General features: G+C 41.0%; 1 protein-coding gene across 12 annotated transcripts in view; it reads right to left on the bottom strand.

Moving 5' to 3' along the window:
• PKHD1 (PKHD1 ciliary IPT domain containing fibrocystin/polyductin) overlaps positions 1-21019 on the bottom strand; it is a 238684-nt gene that overhangs the window by 118913 nt on the left and 98752 nt on the right. For 11 of the 12 annotated variants that reach the window (XR_010357918.1, XM_064411623.1, XM_064411625.1 and 8 more), the window contains 8 exons: positions 14574-14781; positions 13289-13434; positions 10934-11128; positions 10089-10214; positions 7384-7517; positions 2370-2482; positions 1449-1539; positions 216-350 (listed from right to left, as the gene is read on the bottom strand). Coding sequence is in view for 11 of the 12 variants with exons in the window: in XM_064411623.1 (XP_064267693.1) it covers positions 216-350; positions 1449-1539; positions 2370-2482; positions 7384-7517; positions 10089-10214; positions 10934-11128; positions 13289-13434; positions 14574-14781 (1148 nt within the window). In the remaining variant the exon portion in view is untranslated. The remainder of the gene's footprint in view (positions 1-215; positions 351-1448; positions 1540-2369; positions 2483-7383; positions 7518-10088; positions 10215-10933; positions 11129-13288; positions 13435-14573; positions 14782-21019) is intronic. The other variant, XM_064411624.1, reaches the window with a different exon arrangement.

Raw genomic sequence — 21019 nt, 5'->3', positions numbered from 1 at the left:
AAACATTTCAGTGAAGATATTTTCCCCAAAATCCAGTCTAAAACTTTACTGGTGCAACATGAGGGCATTCCCTCATAACCTGTTTAAAATCCAAGCTTTTCCCAAGCTGCCATGGGGCGGGGGCTGTTCTCCAGGTTCCTTTCTTATTTATCCAAATTCTAATTGAAACATTGCTGTGAGACTTAAGAGACATTGAAATTCCTTGGATTTTTTACCTTTTGCCCAAGGTGTCCATTTAAAACACTCTCAGACACAGAGGTGTTTCCCAGGCTTTCCACAATATCAATGCCAAAATCTTTGCAAGCAGAAATCCAGAAATGCTGGAGCTCAAGGTTCCTGCTACTGAAAATCTACAGGAAAGGAAAATAAAATAATAAAAATACATGTCATCATCAAATAATATAATGGTTTAGGTTAGAAGGGGCCTTAAAGTCTATTTCATTCCAACCCCTGCCATGGGCACTGACACTTTGCACTATCCCAGGTTGCTCCAAGCCCCATCCAATCTAACCTTGAACACTTTTGGAATGGGACACCTAAAAGAAAGAAGATTGTTTCTAAAGGGAGCTCATGGAAAAAAAGCAGAATATACTTAGTTATTTGTGTCTTCTAGGTCAGTCACACACAAAGAAATTACAAGTTATGCAGAGAAAACCAACAACAACAACAAAGCTGCAAATCATCCTTTTACTTATTTTCATACAAATAACCTTTCCATAAAGAGAATGCAGAGACTGAAAAATCTCACTGAAAAATTGGACACCTTCAGAGGAAGAGTCATAGGGATGGGTGAGGCTATAAAACCTTACAGAGAAACACGTATAAACTGTTCAGGTCATCAGACAGGAAATAATAAGATCACATGCTCCAAACCGTGAGTATGGGAAAAATATGACATAATAAAGGGTGGCGTGGCTTTTAAAAATCAGATTAATTGAGAGTCATATTAGCTGGAGAACAAAGCTAGACAAATTTGAATAAATAAAAGTGCAAAATTTTAAGAATAATATTTTTTTTAAAAATCCCATGGAAACCATCTGTTCTATAAAGGTAATATATCTACCTATTGCAATCTTCATGAACAGCTCAGATATACTTGGAGAATTTTTTATTTGGCAACATGGTCTAATGGAAGGTGTCCCTGCCTATGGCAGGGAGGTTGGAATTAGATGGATTTTAAGGTCCCTTCCAACCCAAACCATTCTAAAATTCAGTTATTACAGTGGCAGACAGATGCTAGATGATTACAGAGAACACCAGCCAGTGAAAGTAGCACTGATTCTGCAGCAAAAAGAATTCACACAAATCAAGTTTCTGGCTCATTCATTAAAACAGGAGCCTCCAGGTGAGAAACATGGAAATAGAAGCACAAGAGCTTTTAGTCAGTGTGGAGGTGAGATACTTGGAAAGATCCTGAGCATCACAGAAGGCAGAGGGGGCAAACATACCTGTGCTCCCCCTTGGCAGCTCCAGGCTGTGAAGTTGTTGAATTGAACATGAATGTCTGGCAAATACTCTGGGTATACCAACAACCCATGCCTGTTTAGAGAGAAAGCCATGGAGACTGTTCCTTTACATAGCATGTACTGGTGAGAAGATTTTTCTGGTCATCATTTTGATATCTTAAATCTGTAACAGTTTTCTGCATGAGACTTGATTTCTTTAAAGTCAAAAGTTTTCAGTGTTAGACCTATCAGAGCCAAAAAGGAGTGTGCAGTGCCACTGAGAGGTTCTCACTACAAAACTATCTCCCCATCCTCATGAGTTTTCAGTCAGTGTCACCTTCAGGTAAGCCTGACATGAATCTGGACAGATAAGACTCTTCTTTATCTTGGATTCAGCTAACTTGGATTACAGCCCAAACGTGTGCATTCCTGAATGCAGGACTTGGTTTGACCTTCTCAAAGATTTAAAATCCAGATTAATATCCAGATTAACTCAAAATTCAGGTCACCTCAACCACTGATTTTCAGTACAATGTCATTTTTTTAATATTCTTTCTCCAATACACTTTCTGTTTTAGGGAAGTACTGGTTAAAACTTTTGTCAATAGCTGTTCCTGGATGCTAAAGGAAGAATTGTTGAATGAAACATCACAGAACCATGGAATCAGGGAGTGTTGGAATGGATCATCTTAGAGATCATCTCATTCTACCACCCTGCCAGGGATAGGGACACCTCCCACACCAATTCTGCCCTGCTCCAGACAACTCTGCTTGCAAGAGACAAGGACCTCAAAGGGTGCAAAACTTGGGGGGGGGGGGGACATCCTGAAAAGAGGGGCAAAGCCTTTTCTGCCCAGAACTGCAATTATAGATGGCATAACCATTCACTGAAGTAAAATCTCCTTAACCAAACTCCCCAAGTACCTTGTGCAGGAGTGAGCTGTGTTCTCACTGAAGGACAGGAGAGGCACTTTGGATGGTCCCTCAGGGGAGAGATGAAAGAAATAGCCATACCCAGCACCACACACTGTGTTCCCCTGTAGAGAGGAACACGTGACTATGAAAATAATATTAGCACAGACTTCTGGAAATGAAAACCAATTTAAGAAACACACAAATTAAAATCCCAGCTGTAGTCAATTCAAATTCTGGTAAACTGGCTGTTGGAGACTTGTACCTCATTTCTGTGTCCTCTGTCTTGTTCTATTTCACTTTGACCTTGGGCCAGTTGTAAACATACTTGTTTTCAAACCAGACAAGGAGGATTGGTCAAGCAATAGAGACAAACAGTAGAACAATGGTGTAGTGAAAAGTCTTCAAGAAGTAGGTAAGAAAAAAAATGTGTTGAAAACTTACATCTATAAACTCCTTTCAATATGAGAAAATGTCAGGAAGAAAAAGTAAATCACAAATTAATCCCAAAGGTAAATCACAAACTAATCAAGTTTATTGGTTCCCTTCTCAGTCTTGATGTTTCTCTTATCTCCCAAAGCAAACACGGAATAAGGAAATATAGGAAATATTTGCATTGAAAAAGTGAGACTCCAAAAAGTCAAGAGAAAGCAAAGAACAACATCTTCAGGATATGTCAGTGACTGAACAATTAAACTTCCTTAGACCTGTGGTAAATTATATCGTTTGGATCATTTTTACAGGATAAATGAATAAACATAGAAAGATGTGCTGTAAGTTATTGTCATTTAATATTTCTTAAATAAATTGCATTCTAAATTCTAAATTCTGCAATTGTTGTGTTGTAAGTAATAAAACAATAAAAATAAGTGGACATAAGACCTGACTGGCCTTAAAATTAGGAGTTTGATACTTACAGAATCTGCATTAAATAGGTTATATGAGTTGTATTGGGTGTGTTCTGAATTTCTCTACTCTAGGACAAAACCCCTGTTCTTGCCAGCTTAATTTGGAGAGCAGCCAAGCCTAGTTGTGTTTGGGTTGTGTCCACATAGCAGTGTCTTCATATGTGCACCTGTGCATGATCCCTCTCAACTGCCTTAGGTGTGTGAAATCTACCTTAGGCTGGTAGATTTTAGCTCCTTTTTGAAGAAAAAAAATAATAATAAAACATAGGCATGTGCAGAAGGCAATGCTTTTGGTCTGTCCTTAGACAAAATTAATTGCTCTCTAGAGGTATGTGGCTCTCAGAGGGGGGGTCTAAGATGGCTTTTCTTCCAGCTCTAAGGAGGGCTTGTTCTCTAAGATCAGGTCTGACACCACCACTCCCATTCATAGGCCACTGGACAGTGTTAAAATACTAATGACTTTTTGGTCCCTGATGGTCCAAATCAAAGCTGAGCCTGGTGACCTCGAGGTGAAACCCTCCATATACCAATTACTTTCTTCTGACCCATCCAAGTGTGCTCCCTGCAGTCCTGATCTCTGACATCTGTCAAAGAATAAAGTACTGAGACCCAGAGCTCTGCTTTCTCTATCCCCTGGTAAAACTGCTGCTTTTTCTGAAAGTGCAGCCACAGACCCTTTTTCTTTAACAAAACACTTCTGCAGTCCAGTCACATCATTTCCAGGATATTTTACTTGCGACTCCAATCGTGCGTTCTACAGATGATTCATAAGGAAAAAAAAAAATTCCCTGCATATTTATTCAGCCAGCTCGTGGCTGGAGGGCAGGGGTTTTAGGCAAGCAGGGAATTTTGTGTGGAAATCAATTCTTTGTGGAAGTCAGTATATTACGAATGTCCATGCAACCAAAATTCCAGAGAGAAATTACCTCCCTGAGCATGCCAAAAACCTGGAGGTATGCACTGCAAGTCACTAAAATCAAGTGGCTGATGGTTTAAGTGTCTCTTAACTGTTACAACTCTGTTGGTGTAAATATTTCATGAATTTCTTTTAGATAGCTGGGACTCAAACTGTTGACCTTAAAAATGACATTAAAGCTCTGCCAGCACTGCTCCCACAGTTTCAGAGCTGGGCAGGATGTGAGTAGCACTCACAATGTGCCTGCTTTGGTGTGGGCCCACTTTGCAGGAAAGGGTTTGGAAAAGATCTCAGCAGGGATGGAACAGTGGGAAAACAGTGCCAAACAGATGCAGGCTCACCTCTTTGGTGCTGTGGAGAATGGCTGGATGGGGTGACACCAGGAAACAAATGCATTCACCAACAGTGTGACAATCAGTCACTCCTCTGACATGGAGACACCAGCTGAGCTCCACCCCGTTCATTCATCTGAGCTGTTCCCCAGTCCTCAACACCAAGGCAAGAAAGGAGAGGGAGGTTCTTGCTGGATTTTTTAAACCCAGTCCATATGTTGTTATGCATGAGCACTGCATGTTGGCTCTGGCATTTCAGGGCATTGAATGTTCATGGGTTGGAACAACAAAAAGGCCAAAACTCACCAGGCCCAAGAGAGAAAAAATAAAAATATAGAAACCTACTTTTAAAATTATTTTTTCTGTACACAAAAAGAAGTCCAAGAACATAGGGTGCATGTTTCAGTGAGAAAAAAGCCAATATAACAGAGGAGCATCTTCACTTCCTTGCACTGATAGTATCTAAAAAGCAAAAAATCAGCCTGCTAATGAGATTGTCCATGACTCTAAAAAGTGATAACCTGAACTTACACACTGTGTTTAAAAAAAATTACACTAACCTTGCAATAATCAGTTTGCACTCATACTGTCCAAGTATAAAATTTTGTCTAACAGCCTGATTCACCAGTGCACTTAAGAGCTTAAGTCAAATGGAAGGCAGTGGGAATTGGGTCTCCAAATGTCTTTGCAGGCTCAGGTTTGAGTGACTGCTCTGTCCCAATTTCCACACCGTTTAGGCCACCACTGAATTTCAAGGAAATTTAAGCTCTTCAGCCACCGATGCAAATTTAAGCTCCCAAGTAAATTGACTAGTTATAAAAACATTACTGCAGGTCTCACTGTGGAAAGGCTTAACCCATCATGCACAGAAGGTGTTACACAGCTTGGACCTAGAGCTCTCTGCAGTCCCTGCCTTAAAGATTGCAGCCAAGAAGTTAAAACCAATCATCAAAAGATGGAAATATGAAAATAAACAAAAACAAACCAAAACAAATGAACAAAAAGACTGACAAACACCTAAAATTAAATTCTAAACTGGGAAAGTTTCTATTGCCTGAGAACCAGGCAGGTGGAAGATGAGCCTTTCCTATTACATTCTTCAAATGGAAGTTTGAAGATAAATAAACTAGGATTATAAATACCTAAAAAGCTTGAATCACATGATCTGAGAATTTTCATGAGAGAAAAGATGCTAAGACTACAGCATCATAATGCTGCTGCACCAGCACCCCTGGAATTTAGTGATTATTATTGCACTTAGAAAAAGTCCACAGTTCTTTTGCCAGGGAGAAATGTGACTTTTTCTCTTAATATCCCTGTGCTTTGCGGCCTTCCTGAGCACTGCTTGGTCCTGTTGTAGAGTAAGCACAGTTAATAACAATTTTAAGCTGGGCAATTTCTTCGTGTTTTCCTTTTGCTGCTGCAACTCCTCAAATATTTCACTCCTCAAGATGATGAAGGTCATCAGCAACCATTTGAGGGCCATCTGTTACCCTGCCTGGAGCAGCACATCTCTGGAGAGCAGGAAGGACCCCCTGATATTGGGGTACACAGCCACAGCTGTAGCTTTATATCTGCAAACTCACGTGAGCAGAGAGGGATGAATAAATGTGCTGAAAACCCAGCACAGCCAGTTCCCAGGAACCCGTGGAGGTAATTGCAGCAAACCTTTTCAAAAGCTGAGCCACTGGCGATGGAGTGAACAGCTCCAGGGTAAGTCAGTGCATGACAGTACAAAACTCTGTGCTTAGTGGAGCTGAAATTCTCATGATTCTGCCTGGTTGTTGTATTTTAAAACTGTATTTGATGGCCTTAAAAATGATAAATATGGCCTCGAGGGAATTGCAGAAAAGTTCTCTCCTCCTTCCTCAGTGCTCCTGTCTTCATAAAAACATAGGAAATGTGTTGGTCTCTTTTTCACCTTCAAATTTAGGTGTAAATCTTCCCTCATGGAGCAGAAGCCCCGGGGGTGATTAGGTCTTCACAAACAGTAATTGGTTTGGTTACTGGGGGTTAACAATAGAACATGTTAGAAATATTTTTTAAATGAAAATATGCATTTTTCACTACAGAAAGTGTGGTAAGAAAGGTCAGTTTCAATGTAATTCTTTAAAATAGTTGGGAAAGAAAAGTGGTTTGGAGTTGATGAAAATCATATTTGTCCACTAAACTCATAAAAGTGACTCTATTCTGAAATGTAAGACCAAAAAATGAAAATTAACTAAGAGAAAGCATCAGAGAATTAGTAAATAAAAGTATTTTTTCTGAGCTCAGCTTTTTGATGTGTGGAAGCTAAGCTGTCAGCTCTTTAAAAACCTAGTGGTTTATAACCATTTAGAATAACATAACTTCATTTCTTTTAAAATCAATGTCATTTTCATAGGACAGGAAACACTTTCTCACCCCAGAATGCAAATCTTCTGCTGTGTGGTCAATGTGATTTTAAATCCAGACAGAGGTGTTGCTGAATTTTAGTGTTTTTGTAGTCAATCCGTTAAAATTGAGGGTTTTGTTTTTTTTAATAATGGCAGAAATTCTAGAGAAGCTGAGACTAAACTTCTTCCAAGTTTTCTGAATGTGTGAGCATTATAAAATAAAACAACATTTTAAAGTACCTCAGGATGAATTCTCTCACTGTAATATTTCATTCCACTCAAACACAGCAAAATTCTCAGTAATAAATTTACCCAGGAACATAATTTATTTTGTAATATGCACTTGTTTCAATATCCCATCACAAGCACAGGTTCTGACAGCTCAGCCAAGAAACAAATATTGTGTATGTGATCTCCCAGATAAATGAAGCTCTGTGTCTTTCTGTTACCTTTGACTAGAAAAGAAATGTTATGTTTTATACCAGAACTTCTTACCCTGATGTGGCTGGCAGGAGCCCTGATGTAGATCCCTGCTGGTGACAGTGTCTCAATATTGGATAAACCATCAGTTACAGAAAGGCCAATCACTATGTTGTTATTGATTTTGTTCTCCTCTTCCAGTCCCTCACCTTTAAAAGATACAAAGAAAAGGAAGAAAAATATTTTAAAAAGTAAAACATAAGAGGAAGAAAAAAGAAAAATAAACATAAATGTACTTATAGCTGGGAACCCTCTATTATCATTCTCATTTCAATATACAAAAGTCCAGATGTTATATTCACATATATTTCCCTGTACAGGGTATTATATGTGACTATACCAAAAGTCATACATTCTGAACTGAAAATTTATGGTAAAAATAAATAAAATATGTATTATAAAACAGATTTACAGTTGAGAAAAGAGACTCAGAGTGGTTCAGAGTGGGAGAGAGGCTCACCTATGCACACACAGGCATGCTCCTGGCAGTACTAGAATTCAAAGTCTTCTTTATCTCCTATCTCCATTCACTGCCCTACTTACATGCAAGAAAATTTCTAAACAGGCTGAAAAACACTGATGGACCTCTCAATAAAAGTGGGGGGTTGCCCCCCTAAGCAATAAAAATAGGAGAGGAGAGAGGGAAAAATCAATCAAGCAATTGATCAGACAACACAGACCCTTGGGGTGCTCCAGGTCTAGTTACACTATAGAAAATGGAAAAAGAAAACAGAATAAATATTTTTTTAAGCTACATTGTAAAGAAATTGGCCACCCAATGGCAAGGAGTGGACAGTCCCATGCAAGCCATGTCCAAATAAGGACACATGGATAGGATAAGGGGAAATGGCCTTAAGTTGCTCTGGGGGAGATTTAGTTTGGATATCAGGAAAGATTCCTCACCTAAAGGGTGGTCAGGCATTGGAACAGGCCAGGCCACACAGGCAAGTGGCGGAGTCACCATCCTTGGGAGTGTTTGCAGCCATGGAGATATGGCACTTGGGGACAAGGTTTAGTGGTGGGGTTGGCAGGGTCAGTTTAATGGTTGAACTTCCAGAACCAGGAAGACCTTGAAGGTCTTTTCCGACCTTAATGACTCCTTGATTCTGTGATCAGTGCTGCTGATCTTTTGGAAGCAGAATACAAAGTGGAATCCTGTGTGGAGCCTATGCATAGGCCATTGTCTCCTGCATACCCTATCACATCCATCTAGTTTTGTTTATCCAGCAGAAGTCATTACCTTCAAATACACCTGCTCAAGTTCTATTCATAATACAGATCCCAAATCATTACCACCCCAAATATAAGCCACTTCACAAGAAAACCTGTGTCCTTTGGTTTTGGGGATAGCAATAAATACTCTTAGTCTTCCCTCAGTCTCTTGAGGGAATCAGCTTTCTCACTTTTTTCCAGTCTTTATGTACTACAAACAATGATGCTACCAGAGCATGAACAAGATCCTAAAGAAGTCCTTTTGACAGCCATACAGGATTTTGAGGTTTTGGCTTTCAAGCTCAGACCTTGTGTGTCAATAATTTTGAGCTCAGAGTGATATTTTGTGATGGCCTTGCAAAACCTCTGAAAATAAGGATTTTAGGTGAAATCACTGAGGGAATCCAATTCCAGAGCTGCAAAGAGCCTGCTGTAATAAATATTCCTTCACAGGCAACAGAATTATATATAAATTAATCCATCAGACCCTCTGGAGCTGCTGACAGTGAAGCCATTAAAAGCATCTTGAGGATGAGGTGTATTCAGGCTGAAATTTCAGCTCAGCTCAGAGTCCTTTAACTCAGACACAGATCCCAACACAAATGAGCCAAGGGATGCCAGAAGCGTGGAGGTCCTGCTCTGCTTCCCCATGGCTGCAAGGGCTCTGTACATCAGCTTGGGCAAGTCCTTGCATCTCTCTAAACCAGCTTTCTTCTTCTGCAAGGCGTGTATAACCACATTGGGTTTATAATCTTTGCTGTTTAAATCATGATATATCACTCCTCATTTTGTTTATACACAGCACCCAGCACAGGAACTTGCTGTGTGTGGGGAACTGCAGGATCAGAACTGAAGGCTTTCTTTTTCTCCCCTCTGTTTATCTCGTAATTGGTCATTTTTATCCCATCTCTTACGGAAAATAAAAATCAAGCTATATCTTTAGGTATTCAGGAAACATGAGATCCCAGCAGAAGATTCTTGAAATCAGTCTCCTGATGGTTAGTTAGGAGAAATATTTTGTTGTTTAACATTTTTGTTGCTCAAAGCTCCAATTTATTTAAGTGCTAAATCCTCTGGTTAACTTTTAACATATGCTTTCATTCCATTATCTTCAACATCAAATGAGTGAAGTTAAAGGTAATATGCTCTTAAATGCTTCACTGAGTTGTGGTCTTAAATATTGCATAATGACACTTTACCAAGGACAGATGAATCAATCCCCTAAAAAATCTACTATTTTTGCATTGAAAAATAACTGATCTCTATTGAGTGAAGACTGCCCTGAAGAAAGAGAGCTGGTCAAATGGAAGTAGGTGCTAGAAGTTGTATGTGGAATTATGGGAGCTTTATTCCAGATTCACTTACACCAGAAATTGCAGAAGGTGTGATTAAAGTTCTCAAAGTACAATTAAGGATCTGCCATTCTTTCCTCCAAAGCATTTTCATGCAAATGCAACCAGCACAAGCTGCTGTTGTACATAGTGTGGGTATTTGCCTGCTTCACTTACCCAGGAGAAGACCATGGCCTGAAATGTTGTAGAAAACATTGCTGTCCACACTGAGGTTGGAGATCCCTCTCAGATGGAGGCCTTGGCCAAAGGAGTCCACAACACAACACCCACGGATGTAAGAGTCTGGAAGGAAGTGAGTGGTGTGAGCACAAATCCCTCTGCAGATTGAGGGCAGGTATTTTACACCCCTTCCCTAGCCAGGCATGCTGAGCTTCCCATCATCCACATCCTGGCCAGTGCTGCCAGGGAGCTCTGACCCTCACTCAGTGATGAAGATGGCACAGGTCCCTTCCAAACCAAACCATTTGATGACTCTGTGAGAGGTGCAAATGTACCTTAGGAAGGGAAAATCCATTCAGCACCCTTAAAACATTCTTTGAGCCCACCAAACTTGCCCCTACCACCAGCCGCCTTCAGAACCCTCACTGCCATTTCCACAGAGATGAATTTGGCATTTAACAGTGACAAAGTCAAAAGAACTTAATATGTTCCTTAACCTCTGGGTGATGAAATTAAATGTTGGCCCCTGCAACTGACCAGCCCTGAGCCATGTTTGAGCTCCCTCACAATGTTTTAGTGCATTCATTTCCAGACCTACTCTCTTCTACATCAAAAGAACAATGAAGCATAAAAAATATATTATTTTAGGAAGAAGCAGAGATACAAAGGAAGGGAAGCAGGTGAAACCCCTCTGCCACTTGAGCTTAGACTGGAGGTGAGGGGGTTTTTTTCACATTTAACCATCCAATTTGCCAACTGACTCAAGAGCCAAGCAGGTTTTGAGGGTGCCCGCCCAGGCTTTGGGCAGGAGAAGGTGGGTGTCTCCAGTGCAGGTAACTCACCTGCCATCCAGGTGTTGCCAGTAACAGTCAGGGCACCGCGGTGGTGCCGGAACCTTTGGCCCACGTGGCGGAATTGGACCCCCTCCAGCTGGAGCCGGCTCGCCTGGCCCTGGAAGGCCTCCACAACCAGCACGGCTCCCAGGTCCCGAGAGCCCAGCTGCCTCTCACTTCTCCTGTACAAACACCCAGAGCGCCCTAGGACACAACACAGGGACAGCTGTGAGTGGCACCTTCTCCGTGGGGTGGGATGAGCAGGGGGAGATCCTCTGGCCTACATTAGGACCAAATCACATCCATCTAGTGGTTTTTATCCAGCAGAAGTCATTACTTTCAAATACACCTGCTCAAGTTTCTATTCATAACACAGATCCTTTCCCAAATCATTACTACTACAAATATAAGCCACTTCACAAGAAAACCTGTGCCCTTTGGTTTTGGGGATAGCAACAAATATTCTTAGCCTTTCCTCAATATTTTGAGGGAATCAGCTTTCTCACTTTTTTCCAGTCTCTATGTACTACAAACAATGGTGCTACCAGAGCAGGAACAAGAACCTAAAGAAGCTAGGGGACAACCCAGGGACAGCTGTGAGTGGCACCTTCTCCGTGGGGTGGGATGTGCAGGGGGGAGATCCTCGCCACTGACCCAGTGAGACTCCAGCTCCAGCAGGGATATGAAACATGGGCCCAAAGGCAACACAGGCACACATTTTTGATGTCCTTCAAAATAGGTGTGGTTCTTTCCCTAAAAGTCTGGACATTTTGGAGGGAAATGCATTAAAACAAGCAGGAAGCTGTAGTTTTATGTCTCGGACAGCTCCTTGGAGTTAATTTTGGATAATTGTATGCATGAGGAAGAGGGATTTGATTTCCCTTAAATCCTTAAATTAGGTTCTTAAAAAGGAGATTGAGCATGGATGTATAGAATTAAACTGAAATGAGCCTTTTTCTTTTTTTTTTTTTTTTTTTAAACACTGCTTTCCTGACTCTCCCTGCAGATGCATGCAGAACTGTTACTACCTACAGTTTTAAGAAAAGAATAGAGATCAGGGAGAAATTCTTCCTTGTGGGGATGGTGAGGATCTGGCACAGGTTGTCCAGAGAAGCTGTGCTACCTCTGTATCCCTGTAAGTGTCCAAGGCCAGGTTGGACAGAGCTTGGAACAACCTGGGATAGTGGAAAATGTCCCTGCCCATGGCAGGAGGGTGGAACGAGATGATCTTTAACTTCCCTTCCAACCCAACCATTATTGGATTCCATGATATGACAAAAAATTAAATCGTAGGGCTGGATAAAGTTCCTGAAAGACCCTTCCATGGGTGTGATATATTTTGGTATGAGATTCAGACTATGAATGTTTTACTTGGGCTTGTTCAGTGGAAGAGCAGAGAGGATCTCAAATTCCAGCACTTCCTGCTGATGCCCAGTAATGCTCATTTTTCTTTAAAAGAAGATAAATTAACCACAAAAAACACTTCTCACTCCTCTTCTGGTGACTCCTCTGAGAAATCCTCCTATCCTTTAACTCAAATAAAAACCTCAAACGGTTAGTGCATTTCAGAGCCTATATTTATGAGTTCACACAAAATGGACCATAAATCCATGAGTAATATAAGCAGCTGGCTGCTGGATATCAAATGAAGTCTTGTGTCACAGTCTGAAAGCCCAAGGCACTTTTTTTTTAAAGGAAACCTTACACCTGGGTTGCCAGATAACCTAACTCTCTTCACATTATAATCACTGTGTCTGATTCTGCTTCTTGAATAGATGGTGTAAATCAGGAATCTACCTGTCAAACTCTACGGCATTTCATACAGGTAAAACTAAAGGAGAACTGAGATATTTAACGTTTTTTCACCAGTGATACTTTATGCATCACCTGTTATTTTTTTTCCTTGGCAACCCTAAACACTAAACAACGTCTCGATATTTTACGCTAAAGAGTACAAACAGCATTGGGCTGTTTTGTTTTTCCTTCTTCTTAAAGTGACTAAATAGTAAACACAATAAAAAATTTAATATTTTATGTACACTGAAACATGTTTTCAGAAGATACTTTCTTTTCTACACCCTTAGGCTCAGGCAAAACTAAAGGGTCTTTCCCAAGATGGCTTGAAACAACAATGTGAAAATAATACATCTGAGATATTACAATGAAGTTCAGTTCAACTCCCAAGACTTCACACTTCAATGTCAAACAATGTTTGGAAAGACAAACTCCCTTTCCTGGCATTGGAATTATCTCAAAGTTATCCTAGGAAGAAAGAGTTCTAATACACAGTGAGGCTGCCACAATGGGATTTTAATGGAGCAGTTTTCCTCCCCAGTACATTTCTGTGAAAAAAGACCTCCTCACCTGCATTTGCACACTGCCTGAGGTGGGACATCCTCTCCAGTGTGACATTTCCTTGAACAACAACCCTTCTGCTGAGCAGTGCCACCACAGCACTCAAAGGCAGACCTTGGCCATTGCCCCATTCCTCTCCAACACTGTGGGGGTACCTAACAAAAGACAAAAAATATCATCTACACCTTCCAGATGGAGAGAATTCTGTTTATGATTTCTTGTTATTTATGTTTATGACCATAACTTCCCAAATTCTGAGCTAGTTTCAGTCCTTTTCTCAGTAGGGACAGTGGCACAATTGGTGCTAGATAGGCTTTTCCTTGTCTGATGTTTGCTTTAATCTTTTTTTTTTTCCCAAGCTCTCAAGCCTTCTTTAGATTATATATATAATATTATATTGTGGTGTTGTATTAGGAAAAGGCTTTTCATCCAGAGGGTGGTTGAGCACTGGAAAAGGCCCCTCAGGGAAGTGGTTACAGCCCCAAGGCTGCCGGAGCTCAAAAACACATTTGGATGACACTTCCAGGCACATGGTGGAGATTTTGGAATTTCCCTGTGCAGGGCAAATAACTCCATTCAATGACTCTTGTGGGTCCCTTCCAGTTTAGGATGTTCTGTGATTCTACAAGACTTACAACAATATATTTCAGCCGTTGAATTCAACCTGATGGTGAAAACCATCAGGATTTTTCTTCCTCAAACCCAAATTATTTCTGAAAATAATACCCTAAATCTTCCTGGGCATTGGAGTTAGGTTGCCTCTAGATAATGTAAGAAGTGCAGTTTTCAGTCTGTCCAAGATCTCTATGCACAATAGATTAAGAAAGTGTAGGGCAGTGAAATTTACACTCACTGGAAATATAGAAGCAGATTTCCATAGTGAAAAAATTCACTTTGAGTGTATTACTTAAAAAAATCAAGAACAGAGGATTTTTTTTGACACAAGTCATACATTTCTTATGAAAAATATGCACTTTCTCAAGGAATTGAATATGCAGGAAATTTCTTTGTCATTCCTACACTGACACCACTGGACTTTTTTGGCCATCAGTGTTTTCTGCTTCAAAGGTTTTCTGAGTTCAAGGGGATAATACAGAATTTAAACATAGAATTTAAACATTCAGGATTGAACATCCACTACCTTTAGGGGGAGTGAGGAAGTGAAATATCACTGGCCGCCTTTATTAAAGGGATTTATATAGTTATTATGTCCCACAGGGAACGGCAAATCCTGACTTTGATCAAATTTTCTCCTTGTTTAGCTCTCTGCTAAAAAAATCTCCTGAAAGGATACCTGAGTGGTGATCTAAGGTGCAGCTCTGTTTTGTTCACAGACTGGATAACAGCCACTTCCTCCTGCTGCTCCGCATCTCCAAGGCCTGAACTTCCCACCAGGATTTCATCACCAGGTTGCCAATCAACAGGTTCCTGGAGCACCAATCGTGTGTCACTGGCATTAGCTGATGATTTCAAGTGTGTGAAAACTACTTTGGGCATCCAGCCTGAAAAGAACAAGGGGAAAAAAAAGTTAAAAAGAAAGTCAATTAACTTAAAAAACAAACAAACAAACAAACAAAGAGGAGTAGCATTCTCCTGGTTCAAGGCTGGGTTGGACAGGGCTCAGAGCAACCTGTTCTGATGGGAGGTGTCTGTTGATCACAGGGGGGTGGAATGAGATGGTCTTTAAGGTTCCTTCCAACCAAAACCATTCAATAATTCAATGATTCTATGAAATCTGTCTGTAACAAGCCCCAGCAATGAAAAGTCTTGCCCTATACCTCTCCTTTCTTCACTTAATGAAGTTTGCTTTAACTTTTGACATTTCCCTCTCAGGCTTTGGAAAAGATTGGTCCAGTGAGGTCCAACACACTCAGGGGAGAGCGTGTGCCTCACACATCCACCTTTAGAATACTTTTCTTCCCTCCCTTGCAATAGATCATCATTTACCTTTAGCCCACAGCAAGTTACTGTCCTCCTTGGCTGTACTGCAGGAAAGTAATAATAGCAGAAATCACTGAGTGTAGAGGTTGCATCCAATAAATCATTTTCAAATTATTTTAAGCAAACTTCTCTGCCCATATCCTGTTTCATTTTCTTGTTCTTTATACCCCAATGTCTTCATTACTTATATAATAGTGTCTCAACTATTTCCTTAATGAAGATGGAAATAAGAAGTAGCACCTCCAAGACAGTAAATTCACAACAGAATCACAAAAGAATAAAATCTTTATACTCTTTTATCTTGAAGTATATGTGAGCACTTGCTCTGTGTGTCAATGATGGCATCTAAACCTGAGATACTTCTGTATTATTACATTTTCTTAAATCAAACTTGAAATTTCCCAACTTCCAGCTAAGAAAATCTCCCAGACATCCTTCATTTAAGGTATTTCAAACACTTTTGGAAGGCATCAAAAACCTCCTGCTGTTCAGCTCAGCCCTGGGAGGTGCATCTGGCTTTCTGTGTCCTATTCTGGGCTCCTCAGGTCAAGAGAGACATGGAGCTCCTGGAGTGGGTCCCGTGGAGGGTGATGAAGATGATGAAGATGATGGAGGGGCTGGAGCATCTCCCTGAGGAGGAAAGGCTGAGGGAGCTGGGGCTGTTCAGCCTGGAGAGGAGACACAGCTGAGAGGGGCCCTCAGCCCTGGGTGTCCCTGTGTGCAGGGAGGGCTCCGAGCAGGGCCCAGGCTCTGCTCCAGGGCCCAGCAATGGCACCAGAGGAACGGGCAGGGACTCATCCCAGTGAGTTCCACCTGGACAGGAGGAAGAACCTTCCTGTGCAGTGACCGAGCACTGAACAGATTGTCCAAAGAGGGTTTGGAGTCTCCTCACTGGGGATATTCCAGAACTGTCTGGACACAATCTTGTGCCCTGTGCTCTGGGATGGCCCTGCTGGAGCAGCGAGGTGGGACAGAGGAGCCACTGTGGTCTCTTCTAACCTGACCCATCCTGGGATTCTGTGAAAACGGTGGAGGAGCTGAAATGCAGTAGGACACATAGGACACTGTAGGTGCCAAGGGAACCAGACTGAAATGACTCTGTAGTAGCCCCCAGAACATGTGGACCCGGCATCCTCAGCACAAACATCATTCACCTTACAGCTCTGCTCCTATAGGGCCACGCTGTTTTCTAATACTGACGTAGACAAAACCCACCTTCCACCATTCACAGGCACTGACATCAAAGACTTCATCCTCAACACAGCTCAAAAAACCCCTGTTAATATCATTCTATGTAACAGCAGCACTCTCTTCATTTTTATTCATTTGCCTTCTTCCACCAAGCGACTCTTGTGAATTTTTAGATCTGGCATAAAAGCCAACAACTGGCAGCAGCCATCTGCGTGTGGAGCACTGCACATTTCTCTCCAGCTCTGGACATTTTGTTTCTGGTGTTGATTTGTGTGCCTGTGTTAATGTGTGTTCTCATGCATCTGTGTCCAGACACACAACTGACCCCTGTGGAGTTCATCTGTCACACACACTATACAGCAGCACTGCTGGGCAACAACTCTTGTCACTGAGGAGTGGGAAACACCATTCTGCATTCAAAACATGCTCCAATAGAAAAGGCTTTTTTCAGGCTTTTTTCCACTTTCGAGCTCTGACTCAAAAATTTTTTACCAAAAATGTTCTCAATTTTTGGGTGTTTTTCTTCTAAAAGAATATTCAAGACATCCAAACATTCCCCCATTTCCTTTATTTTCTTTTTCTTGTTTTCATCTCTTACTGTGTTCAGCTACCTGTCTCCCATGCCACAGCTTGTTGTACTTTTTTTCTTGATGATCTAGGTGGGGTGGGATATTTCTCTGCTTGTTCAAAATCTACTTCCATTTTCCAATAAGTTCAGAACATTTTTGTTAGGGAAAACTAAACCAAACAAACCAACATGTCTAGTAGATTCCCCTTTCATAGAATCATAAAATCATTAAGATTAAAAAAGACCTGTGAGATCATCAAGTCCAGCCATTAACTCAACCCTTTCACATCTGCCACCAAACCATGTCCCTAAGCACCACATTTATCCATTTCCTTGCTTCCCATTTGTATTCCCACGTACAGCACCTCCAGGTCAGAATCTCCTCTACTTCCAGCAGCCCAAGTGACACACAGGATATGGTCAGTGACACCTTTCTGGTGTCAATGAGGGACCATAACTGAGGATTCTTTGCCCTAATTATAATATACTCCCTGTGAAAACAAACTCTATTTTGAATAAAACATGCAAAGTTCATAAAACAAACTTCAGTGCCTGGATTTGGGCTGTGCAACAGGTAAATAAATTACCTGTTTGTGGGGAAAATGTTTAATAGATCAACAGTTGTGGTTTATTTAAATTATTTCTTCCCCCAAAATATACTGCAAGCAGAAACACTCCAAATGTTGAAAAATAGATGAATCTGTATAACTCCTTAATTATTGAACTCATTTTTAATAATTAACTAAGCATGAATTGGAAAAAAAACCCCATCTTGAGATCTAAAGCAGAAGTGACTTCATGTTAAAGGTACAGGACAGAGCCTTCAAACACAAAAAGCTGTTGCAGGCAATACAAGAATTAAACACTTTACTAAATGACTTAACAGAACACCCTTAAATATGGAGCAGAGAAGAATGGTGCAGCCTAGAAATGCAAGAATTTGAAAATTAATTCCAAATTAATTAATCACAAATCTTCAGACTGGGAATATATTGGCATCAGGACTCTGGATATGCTTCCTGTTAGAAGCATAATGTGAAGTTGCAGTCTTGTATCGACCTGGTAAAATTATTAAAAATTAAACTATTCTGATGTTTACAATGCCACTCTCAAGTAAAAACAGTATAAATTTAACTTTTTATGGCCTCTAACACAAAACATTTCATAAATCAGTGTGGGATGCTATGTCGCTTACCTAGCTGGTTTCACCCAGTCCTAAATAGTGATAGAATACCAATAGTTAGTGATAGAACAAGGAGAAACAGCTTTAAACTGTGAGAGGAGACATTTAAATTGGTTATTAGGAAGAAATTCCCAAGTCAGAGGGTGGTCAGGCCCTGGCACAGGTTGCCCAGAGAAGCTGTGGCCGTCCCTGATCCAAGGCCAGGTTGTATAAGGCTTGGAGCAACCTGGGATATTGGAAGGTGTTCCTGCCCATGGCAGAGAGCTGGAATTAAATGAGTTTTGAGATTCTTCCAGCTCAAACCATTCCATGACTCTAAGTAGCTCAACAGGAGATGTGAATTTGACATTTACAGAAATATCTCCAAGTCACATCAAAACTGAGCCAACCAGCAAAGTGTGTCTGGGCACACACCTCCAGGGTCAGAGGAAAATCTGTCCATGGAATGCAAAACATGCATTGTACTGAGTGTTGTAAGTGTAAACAAATTTTTTTTGTTCACAAAAAACCAATTTATATATTACAATATTTACAATCCTGTGATTACAAAAGACATGAGCGTCATTTCCTCTTCCAGGGGTACAGTGGTTGACTCAAAGGGCACTGAAAACTTTAACTGGGTGAACTGGGTGTTTGATATTCATCTCTGGTCACCCAGCTTTGAAGGCTGAAGCTGCAGCAGTTGGAAACACTGAAATAAATGGGTTTGAAAGGAATTACTACAGAGTAAGAGAGGCTGCTGCAAATTGATTGGGAACCAAGTCCTGTAGTCAGTGGGGAAAATGAGCTCCTGGGGATCCTACACAATCTGAATCACTTAGAGGAGTTTCTCTGTCCCACTGCAGGCACAGGAAAGTTATCCCCTCATTCAGACCAGAGGATTGACACAAAGTGGCTCAGAAAACACCTGAGAGGCCAAGGAGCCTTGGAAACTCCGTCTGCCCTCACTTGTGGCTGTCCCTAAAAAGGTACAGGTGCCCTTGGACCTGAAGGGATGCACAGACCTGGGCTCCCTTTAATTGATTCCCTCCCTAAGTACAAGTTCAGCTTCTCTGCCAAACTTCAGCACTCCAGAGCAGAAAGGGAGGGAGAGGCCAAAAAGCAGCACTACTGATCTCAGCTGAGAAAGGCACCCCCACATCCCGCTCCTCATCACAGTGGGAAATTTTGCTTCAGACAATGCATCTTTAAAGTCTCTCTTTGCCAGACCATCTACAAAGTACTCAAGTAATTATTTTACCCATTCTTTGCACATTTAGAAAATACCACCTCTTGCCCACTGCCTTAAAATGTGTTCCAGCTTTCACTAGAAGAGAAACTTGGATTGATGCTGATCACCATTGGAGGTGACTAATTTTTAATTTATTTTTTGTATTAAACCAAGGCCTACCATGCTGGAGGGGGTGGAACTTGACTTTATGGTCCTCTCCAATCCAAACCATTCCATGTTTTGGATTAGGCACTCCACACATGCAGATACTTAAGGCCAGACCTAATGGGAATCTCTCCTCTGGACACAGACAAGTCCTACCACAGCAGTCATAAAGAGCCCATGGCTGAGTCTTTATGCCATGGAAACACAGTTAAGACCTCCCAAGATAAAAGTATTAAACTCATTGTACACAAGGCAAGGTGTGGATGAGATGAAAAAGGGTTAAGAGGCTTCTTTGGGGTAACACAGAAATGTGGTAATAAAGCTGGGAAGGGAGTTTCCACTGAGCCAGACAAGTTTTTCAAAAATAAAATCTGTATTCCATCTAGGAACAGTCCAATACATCTGAAAATCAACACTTAGACTCTTCCAACAACTATTCCAACAATTCCAACAACTTAGACTCTTGTTGGAATTTCTACTTGTTCCTCACTCCTCAGGTATAAATTCCAGTGGCAGGATTCCTGCAGCTACTGGAATGCTTTCTCACTGGAAAGGGAAACTGAATCAGTTTAAACAGATAAACTCAAAAGCAGATAATTTGTCCTAGTCCAAGAGACAGACCAAAACCAAAAGAGGTCAGAGCTCTGAGTCACCTCCAGCTTTCTGTCAGAACACCAGGAGGTGTTGATACCTCAGTTACCTTTTATTACCAATCCCCCTCCTTCCAGGGAATAACTTTCCAGGCAACGACTCTCCTTCTAACTGAGACTGATCCATTAAATTCCAGCTTGTCTCCAGCCTTCAACAGTCACAGCCTGCACACCCTGTTCCTGTTGAAAGGTACTTCTGCCTTTCATACATTTCTATATGGTTACATTAATTTCACTTTAAATCTATAGGGAGGCTTCTGAGAATTTGCATGAGAAGACGACAAGCTGCTTTCATGGAAAACAGATGTCCCTGATCTGAAAACAAGACTTTTTGCAGTACATGTTGTTACCTAACTTTAGACACCCAGGGAACCTCCTAACCAAGCCTGACAGCAAGCAGTGTGAGCCACATCCAGCCAGGCAGAGATGGAGAGTAGGGTTTACACATGGGAGTGTTGGTAAAAATTGGAATCTTTTAATAGGTTTTAAGAGAAATAGTTCCAGTTCTCTTAAAGCCTGCCATGGTTCTGTTGGTCTTTCTCCCAAAAGTTGTTTTAATAAACTTCAAAACTTAATTTTTTTTAAAAAAACTTCCCCTTTTTGTCATAGGGCAGCAGGGTTTGAACCTTTCTCCTCTGACACCCAAGACCCTGCTGCATCTCATTTTCGTTTCTATTCACCACAAATTAATTAACTCAGTTGTGAACACACAGTTGTTTGTGGTGTTGACAAACTATAAAGCTCTTTTACACCTCTTGACTCTTTATTGGCGTTTTAAAGTTGAGGTAATGAGATCCCTTTATTCCACAAAAGGAATTTACGAGAACTGCAG

The sequence above is a fragment of the Passer domesticus genome, chromosome 3 (genome assembly GCF_036417665.1).
Source record: "Passer domesticus isolate bPasDom1 chromosome 3, bPasDom1.hap1, whole genome shotgun sequence".
NCBI classification, from domain to species: Eukaryota; Metazoa; Chordata; class Aves; order Passeriformes; family Passeridae; genus Passer; species Passer domesticus.
This window is presented reverse-complemented; position numbering and strand designations above follow the sequence as displayed.